Source organism: Micromys minutus, assembly GCF_963924665.1.
Source record: "Micromys minutus genome assembly, chromosome: 2".
NCBI classification, from domain to species: Eukaryota; Metazoa; Chordata; class Mammalia; order Rodentia; family Muridae; genus Micromys; species Micromys minutus.
The window spans coordinates 18,451,605-18,460,928 of record NC_137971.1 but is presented as its reverse complement, the minus strand read 5'-3'; the positions used below and the strand labels follow the sequence as shown (position 1 = coordinate 18,460,928).

Sequence of the window (9,324 nt, the reverse complement as noted above, 5' to 3'; positions counted from 1 at the left end):
GGCAAAATAAGCTTATGAAGATACAGAAATGTCTGGACTCTCTTGGTTCTTCTGACGGTATGAGGGTGGGGTAGAGAAAATACTTTCCTTTTCTGTTTTCTCAGAAAACATGCAAAGAAAGGCTTCACCAACAACCAAGGTCCCATCAGTATCTCCCAAACTTCCCTTTTCAAAGATGGCCACCCCTGCTGTCCGTTCGAAGGAGCACATGGCAGAATCTATTGGGTATGAAGAGAGGTAGGCAGCAGGAGAGATATAGTTTTCCACAAAGGTTGTTAGATTTTTTTTTTTCCTTTATTGATGGGATTTAAAGTGCATATAACTGAAGGCAAAGTCCCAGGCCTAGAGAAAGATATGAGGCCCGAGAGAGAGGCTCAGAAAGTCTAAAGGCAGCCGAAGAATACCCACCTAAAAAGGCCACTTGAGCTGTAAAAACAAAAGGGCAGGAAGGTAAAAATGGGGAAGAGAAAAGGGTTGGTTGGGAGGAAGGAGAAGACAAACACTAATTCAGAAATTATCCACCATAGGTGATTTAGAGACACTACTTTCTACCCCAGGAAACACAGGCTGATCGTAGGTCAGAACACTTGCTTCAGGAACCATGAATAGAGTGATAAGACCAGAACACACTACCCGGGGCCCTTCCGGTAGGACAGTAGTGATGAGGCCTCTTTAAACCTGGCATGGTCTCCCCTGGAGAGCTCATGTGAATCTAGAAGAATCTATCAATCCAGGGGGAAGCAGGGACTCATGACTGTGGCCCAGAGCCCACTCAGAGCCACCCACCTCTCCCTGCCACACTCCCCAGCACAAGACATGTGTCCTTTGCTACTGAATATGGCAGGGTTCCACTTACCCACACAAGCCGTGCCGTCTTCGTTGGGCTCATAGCCCCGACTGCATCTTTTATTGGTCCGGCACCTGTAGCTTCCATAGGTGTTGACACACACGGGTTTGTCTCGAGGGCATACAAATGGGAACTGGATGCATTCATTGGTGTCTGCAAGGCAAGGGAGCCACTCACCAGGGACGTGTGGGTAGTGTGTCCTAGCTTAGGATCTGTCTGTCCACTGATCTGTGACACTGGGTGTGTCCCTTCTTGCTGGGCCTGTGCATATTAGGAGTGCTCAGCTCAGGCTTGATCCTGCGTCTCTTCTATACGCTACACTCTCTCTAGATAAACTCTTTTATGTGGATGGATGTAAACTTCCTGCCTTCAGCCATAACCTCTCCTTTGGGCTCCAAGCTCATGAATCCAATCAGCAGTGACCTAGATGGCAGTCCCACCTGGATGCCTAATACATACCTCAGACTGATCCTTTCCAAAATGGAACTCTGATTTCCCTCAGCCCTTAAGCCTCTTCTGTCCTGTTTCCGTCCTCCACCGTTCCATCAGTGCCACCACCAACAGCTCAGCCACACCAGCAGAAACCAGAGTCATCTCCAGGTCCTCCCCTTTCCTCACCCCGGGGTGCAATCCCACAGTGGGGGTCATATCCTCTCTGTCCACATTCCTCACTCTGCCACCACCCTATGCCCAGCCCCCACCGTCTCTTGCCTGGATTTCTGCAGCAGCTGCCTTACTGGCCTCCCGGCTTCCATGCTTCCCTCCAATCCAGCCTGCAATTCAGCAGCCAGAGTGATCTTTTAAAAATGTGAATCACATCAGGTCCCTCTCTTGCTTAGCTTCCGAGGGCCCAAGAACAAAGTCCAGACTCCTTCCTGGAGCCTCAAGCCCCTCCTTGACCTGTGCTGCTCTCTCTGCCTCATCTCTGTGTAAGGGCATCTGTGACACACACCTGTGACACCTGTGACACACACCTGTGACACACAGGCCCGTGGCAACCTCCTGCCCTTTGCCTTTGTTCTTCCTCCCCCACTGGCTCTTTCTGGGGGCTGGTTCTTCTATGCCTTGAGGTCTTAGCTTAAAGTCCCTTCACCAGTAGTGATCTCTGATCTCTCTGCCCAGAGTCTCCAGGGAGCACCTTGCTGACAGGGTTCCTAACCCATTTCTTCATGCTGTGTAATCCCATGTTTGAGGTCTGACCCTCTCTACCAGGATGCAAAGGCCAGGTAAGGCACTTGGCTGCATCCTCGGAGCCTAACATGGCACTTAGTATCATGTAAGAGGTCTGTTGGGTCACAGAAAGGAGGACTGTGCTAGGTCTGGGAACTCAAAGGGTCCTCTCTGCATGTCGAGAAGAAACCAAGATGTTCTGTGCTTGTGTTGTCCACGTGTCATGTGACCAGGGTGAGGGGTCATGGACCATAAGAGGAAGTCATGTCTTCGTCTGCCACCCTAACCCCTAGTTCCTATTTTGAACTCCTATGCCCAGGCAGTGTTCTCCATGGGCACACTGACTCCCCTTCTTGTGGCTGTCCTACATATCATATCATCCCTCAGGTATCAGATTGACCTCAGTTTCTCTTGGGATCCACCCCAGATAGGTGGCACACGTCCCTTGGTGCCATCCTGCTCATCCCATCCCTGGTCCCACGGGTGGCTGTCAGAGGTTTGTATGTGGGTCACTCTATTGCCTGTGAGCTTCACAAGAGTAGGGCTGTGTCTAGTTTTCTCTGGGTCTCAGGAAAAAACAATCCTTGTCCTAAGTCCCCATTGCAAACCATCCTGATGCAAGGCTTGGGGTTGGACATCTTCTGGACGCTGGGCTGCTAGATTATCCCCGTCATAGCATATTAGGAGACTTTAAAAAGTCATGAGACCCTCGCTGAGCTGACATCTGGCAGCTACGAGCCTTCCTGTGCTGGACCAGGCTGCAGTACCCTATCTGCACCGAGGTCACATTCCACGCCCTGTTGTGCACAAATACCTTGTTTGATCGGCTTCCTCACCGTCTCTCTCACCCTCCTCACTGGCTGCCCCTCAGGCTGGCCATAGAATGTGAAGCTTATCCATCATGGTCTCAGTGTCAGTGTGACAATGTATGTCATCCCTAGGTTCGTTCTGATATTCATGGCAGGCAGGCCCTGCCAGTGCCCAGCAGTGAACGGAATCAGCTGCAATGGCTGATGTCACTTTCACCTTGGTGAGTCATGGTGTTGCTGTCTTGGCATCTGGAGCCCTAAGGATCAATGGCACCTTCCTCTCCCTATCTTTCTAACCCCTGTCTGCATCTTGGGCCTTGGCAGGTCAGGCTGACAGTCCCCAGGAAGATCCCAGCCTCTGCCCCATCCTCTGGTGCCTACAGGCAACTCACCCATGCAATGGCCATTGTCCTGCTGGGAGAATCCTTGGCCGCACTGCAAGGTGGGCAGAAGCAGAGACACTTGTGAGTTGAGAGGTCTCATCTCAGTCCCCTCCTAGTCACAGTGACAGAGTAGCTGTCATCCTGATTGCAGCTTGAGAGGTACTCTTAGCCTGGGCCTGAGGGGAGCCCCTCCCTCTTATTCTAGCCTTGAGCTAAGAATGGAGAGAGATGGTGTGTGTGTGTGTGGGGGGGGGAGCAGAACACACGTAACCCACACTCTTCCTGTCCTTGAGATCTATGTACCTCAGATAGACCTGAGACTGGTCCAGAGCTGACTTCTTAAAAGCCTCTGGAACCCTGGTGTACGCTCCGAGTGTCATCTAAGGACAAGAGGAGGCCTCTTCAGGAATTCAGAAAATACCAAAACTAGGAATCAGTTCTCAGCACAGGGCACAACTGGATATGGAATCTTAGCCTGCCTTGGGTTCATTCTCCAGGTCTCTGGTTTCCTCCTCTGCCAAACCCCCGGATTCTGTGAGGTGTTGAAGAGATGAGGGTGTGGTGTGCTGCCAAATCACAAGTGGAGACATCATCGGAAGCCTGCCCTTGGCTGAGACCATCTCTATCATTCTAGAGGCCAAGTCTACAGATTTACCCCTAGGATCATGGGTGATGCTTGCTTTTTTTGTTTTTTGTTTTTTTTTTTGTTTTTTTTTTTTTTTTTTTTTTTTTTTTTGACTATGTGGTTCAGACGCTTTGGCCCACCTCTAGTGGGGCTGGGTTCTGAAGTTTGTCTTCATCCCGGGGGTAGAGGATCTCCAACACCGAGTTCATCTCCCCACTGGCCACACTTCGGCTCACCATCTTCCCATCTGGCCACGTCACCTCTACGCTGCTGGCTTCATCCCTTCCTGTGGGATGAAGGAGAGGGGTCAGGAGCAGAGGAGAGAGGGCCTCTTGCAGTACCCACATAAATAAAATACGTTAACAAAAGTCCTGTTATGTTAACAGTCCTCTCCTGAGGACTGTGGGAATGAGTAAGAAGAAACTCCTCCTTGGGGTCCTTCTATTCAATCTGCTATTCTTTAGTGAAGGAAAAGCCCAGTGTGTACCCTGTTTAGTGCACTAGCCACATGCAGGATGAGAGTGAGTGAATTTAATGTTTTACTTAATTTAAATTAATTTTCATCTCAATAACTAGAGGTAAGGTTTGGTGAGAAGCAGGTTGACTTCAGAGCCAGGGGTTCACATCTTGGCTCGGTCACTTGCTTGGTGTGCTGAAAGGACACGATAGAAGCAGGTGGCTGGGAGTCCTGGGGACAAATCCTAGGTCTTCAGCCAACTCATGTTACCTTCTGAGCACGCCTCATATTTCTATTTATGGAGCTCTGTTAGGAGCCAAGCCCTTTTTCAGTCACTGGGAATGTCTCCTCATAGGTTTCCCTTTTTTTCCGGGAGGCGGGCAGACAGACAAATAAAGAAATGAACCATAGTATATATAGACAAGTTTTGTGGAGAACGGAAGAGGGGTCACTGGAGCCTGTTCAGTGGTCAGGGTCAAACTCTGGGGAGAAGGTACTTGAGCTGAGCTGTAAGTAAAGACCTAGGAAAGATGGGGGTTTGAGGGAGCCTAAGAAAGGCCACTGCAGATCCGAGCCATTTCCAAAAGATACCTGTGAAGCTCAATGTCCCTTGTGAATCCATCACACACACCCCTACAGCAGCAGCGTGCTATATCAAGGTTGCTCAGGTGTTCAGGCACTGCCAAGGTCTGCTCGGCTCCCACATCAGGAAGTAGGCTAGCTCTGTGGCAAGGTCTGGCTAATGATGATGACCGAGGGGTTAGTCAGCCACACCTGCTAGCCTTTCTCAAGCTGTAAGGGAAGGCAGGCAGCACCCACACACCCCTGGAAGAGTGCAGAGACAGTCATGGGAAGGGTTCAGAGGATGAGGTTAGAACCTTCGGTTCTGCTTCTCCCACAGATCCCCAGGGGGTTTGGACATCTCAAGCTTTTTGTTCCAGGTTTCATCTAGATCAGCAGTTCCTGACCTTTCTAATGCTGCAACCCTTTAGTATAGTTCCTAGTGTGGTGCTTACCCTCAAACATAAACTTATTTTCTGTGATACTTCATAACTGCAACTTTCTTACCATCATGAGTTGTAGTGTAAACACCTATAAGAAGGGAAAACGTCCTTTAATTCTAGTGGGGTCGAGACTGACAGGTTGAAAAACCCCTATCTAGTCAGAGGCAGTCTCTCAAAAGGCTTGACCGCTATCCTTACAACTCCCGGAGTCGGGTTGAGAAAGGACCCAGAGGAGGACAAATATAAATATTCTGTTTTAAAACAGAATCGTGAGACACATGCAATTTGGCACTTTTAGGGTGTGCAAGTGCCCAAATTAAGTGGCACATTTGAAAAGCAAACATTTTTCCTAAAAAAAAAAAAAAAAAAAGAAAAAGAAACAAAAGCAAGTGTTTCTCACCTAAGCCAACAGAACAGCTCTATGAATACATTTTACAGCCCTGACTGAAGCTACAAATAACTCAAAAGAGTTGAGGAATATTCATAGACTCAAATCTGCAGCCCCCACAGGGGCATGTGGCTCTGGATCAGATCCTCTCCCAGCACACCAGGGAGTGGCCATGCTTTTCTAGCCTTGGTTTATTTGTCTGAAATTTGGGGGTGCTGGCTCACAGCCTCTCTCCCCTGGATCATGAACACCTCCCCATAGATCAAACATCATCCTTGGTACTCTCTGATCAGCACCGGCTCTTAGACAGGTCGGTAGTAATGCCAAACGCTGACAGCATGCTCAGACCAGAGGCAGTGCTTCATGGTGTTAACAGATCAGCTCCTCACACCTTCACACATCTTCATTTTAGAGACTAGAACACTGAGACTTGGAGAGGCCAGGGAAATTACCCAGTTACCCACCCAAGGCCTGCGTGACCCCAGAGTTCCACAGTGGCCATCATATGCCAAATGTCGAACAGGGATCTAGGATTCAGCCTTGAACCAAAAGGACCCAAGCAAGCCTGAGAAAGCAGATGGTTGTGGGTGAAAAGATCACAATGTTATAACAAATGAAGAAGGTGTTGGGTTGGTAAGAACAGCACTCCCTACCCCACCCCACCCCCAGGTAAGGACAAGGGTGTGAAAGGGCAAGTTGTGTTTGAAGGTTCAGAAGTTCAAAGCTGGGGGAAGCAGAGTGGAAGGATGTTTCTGGGTGGGGTGTGGGGGACAGGCACCTAGGGAGGAACTTTGAAGCTTTTGCATTTGTAATTGCTTCATGTCCATTTTCTGGATTTAGACACCAAGGCTTGGCAAGGTAGGAAGTGACTTGGGAATACCTGAGCCAGGGCTGGAACCCAGGCTCTGTCCTCAGACAGGCAGATAGATTCCTTATCCCTAGGCTGCTTGTTCAGAAGTCTTCAGTGTTCCTGAAGCCGGAGGACCTGACTCATGGCTTTGGAGGCAGCCACTCTGCTGAGCCCATGTACAGGGGATTGTGAGGGGGGAGGGTCTGCCTAAGTGGCACCATCCCCCAGCAGAGACAGAGGTCAGGAACAGCAGGGAGTTGCCTCTGGCAGTTTTGAAAGGACAAAGGCCAGGGAGCCACATGGAATTGTGCTCTTCAGAATTACAAGCAAAACAGATGGTGGGAGTACAGTCGGTGGAATATTTTTGCACTTTAATAAAGACATTTTCATGTGGGCCACTGAATTTTCCTTCCCTAAATGAGCACCAGCCGGTTTGGAGGCAGCTTTGAGTCACTTACAAACAATTAACTGAAAGGGAGGTGCGGTGGTGGGGGATGGGGCGGGGTGGTATCAGTGCGTGGGGTTGGGAGAACTTGAGTGGGTGACCACAGTGAGGGCACACGGGGGCCAAGTGGGTTGGTAGGACTCGTTTTTCATTTGCTGGGTTTGGCCGCGCACTGGTTCAGCCTACTGGCAGTCGGGAAGTGCAGAGGCACCCCTGTTGGGGGCTGGGTGGGCAGTATTCAACACTATAAAAAGAAAGGCCTATTTATGAAGTCAGCAGGTGGTCTGCACCCAAGGGAACAGCGACAAGCGGTGGGCAGCTGTGCAGGAACTGCCGAATGTGGTTAGGGTTCCCTGGAGTGAGGGCAGGGTCAGCTGAGGAGGAACAAGACTCATAATGCCCTGCATAGCTGAATGGGTTCTCAGGGGACCCCTAGAGATCAAGGCTAAGAAAGGTCCCAGATGCTTTCTTTTGCCTGGTGCAGCACAACTCAGGTATTGGGGTGGAGGGGGGAAGTGAGATTACATGTAAGGTCGGCGTCTGCTGTTCTTACTGCTCCTGCAGAGACCTAGTCAGGCCAGGAGCATTCAGAGACGCAACTGCGCAGCCTCCGGGAGTCTGACCTGTCCTCCAGTGGGGACCGGAAGTGCTGAGTCTGACCCGGTGTGGGCCGGAAGTGCTAAGGTTGTACGTACACCCATGTACCCACCTCTTTGTTCACCCGCCAGCACCAGCTCACCACATCAGAAAGGAGCAGTAGGGAGGTATTCACAGAGTGAGGACCACCAGGGACCAGGGTTGCTTAGGTTGAGCCAGAACTGTGTGCCTACTGTAGGGAGGGCCTCTTGCAGATCTCCCCTCCAGATCCGGCCCCTGGACACAGCCTTGCTCTACTTCTCAACCATTCAGAACCCTAGGGCCGGGCTTTCTCAGAGATACCTTTTAGACAGCCCCTCCTCACCATCCAACTGCTCAGAACTGGAAACAACCTAGCTGTCCATCAACAGGGGACTTGGTAAATAAATTATGAATGCTGCCGTACAGTGCGATACTCCAAGGCGCTGAAGAAAAATAAAAGAAATGCATAGACTTGGAGGGACTTGGAGACTTGGAGAGCCAGTCTCTCACTGTTCGGGGCAGTAAAAAAAAAAAACACAAAGGTAAGTAGTATGTGCGCGTTGCGTAGAAGAAAGGCATATTTGAAGCGTGGCCTCATATTTGAAAATTATTGTCCCTCCCTCATTCCTAACCCCTTTTCCTGCTTGGCATTTTCTTTGTAGCACCTAATGCAATCTTAACATGGTCTATTTCACCCACTTATTCTGTTCGTCGTGCATTCTGTGCTTTTTATCTGCCCACTAGAATACAGGTTTTCAAGGCAAGGCTCCTGATGTGGTTCCTGCTGGGCACCTAGTAGGTGCTCAGCGCACATGAACGGAATGAATGAATCAAGTGGGGCCGGGATGAAGGAGGAGATGTTTATGTGTTTTTTTTTTAACTTAATATTCCAAGCACTGTGATGAGATTGTAGGTGATTTTTACTTCTTTTTATGATTTGTTGTATTGTCTCATTTCCCTATAATCAATACACATTGTTCTCACAATCAAGAGAAGATTTTTAAGAGGCCTCTAAGAACAAGTGTTATGGGGGATGCTGCCCCTGCACACTAACTCTCAGCACAGTGCTGCCTCTGGCTTTCCCGGATCTGACAGGACACCCTCTGTCTATCATGCCCTGTTCAGCACCCCCTGGGAACCCCAATGAGCTGGGCCCAGCCCTCACTTCCCAGGCTCTGCTCCTGTCCGTTCAACTGAATATTCCCACCACTGGGTCTGGCCTCTGGAATGCTCTCAGCCTTGCCCTTGCCTTCTAAGCTCCTACCATCTTGCTAGCCACCCGTGCCCAGGTCCAGTCTTCTCCTTGGCAAAGCTGTTCAGAGCAGGATTGATTTCACTTGTCCCACCCTCTTAAAGCTCCATGTCAGCCCAGGGTGCATCCGAGTCAGCCTTGTGTGATACTTGCCGGGTTTACCCAGCAGACCGGAGCATTTCTTCTTGCCTCTTTCCCCATGTCTCTGCCTCTGCTCTATTTCTCTTCCCTTGTTCTTTTTCCTCAGTCATTCCCAACCTGGCTTTTCCACCAGCTTCCTCCCTGCCCACTCTGCCTTATTGCTGGCTTCCCCATCACTCAGGAAGGACAGATCTATGCTCAGCCCATAAAGCGCCTGTTGGAATTCTAAGGGGCACTGAGGAGGCATGGATGGAGCTGGCCTGCCTCACTGTTCAGGCTTCTGGAATGATCCCAGAGGCTGCTCTGATGTCTGGGACCAGTCTCAGGCAACTAAC

At 50.1% G+C, this 9,324-nt stretch overlaps 1 protein-coding gene across 2 annotated transcripts in view; it reads right to left on the bottom strand.

Annotated features, from left to right (window-relative positions):
* Positions 1–307: 307 nt before the first annotated feature.
* CRTAC1 (cartilage acidic protein 1) overlaps positions 308–9,324 on the bottom strand; it is a gene marked incomplete at both ends in the record, with an annotated part of 140,683 nt that continues 131,666 nt past the window's right edge. Inside the window, 4 exons of one of the 2 annotated variants that reach the window (XM_080912174.1) lie at positions 308–426; positions 857–1,000; positions 3,219–3,261; positions 3,975–4,120. In XM_080912174.1, coding sequence (XP_080768300.1) covers positions 308–426; positions 857–1,000; positions 3,219–3,261; positions 3,975–4,120 — 452 coding nt within the window. The remainder of the gene's footprint in view (positions 427–856; positions 1,001–3,218; positions 3,262–3,974; positions 4,121–9,324) is intronic. The other variant, XM_080912175.1, reaches the window with a different exon arrangement.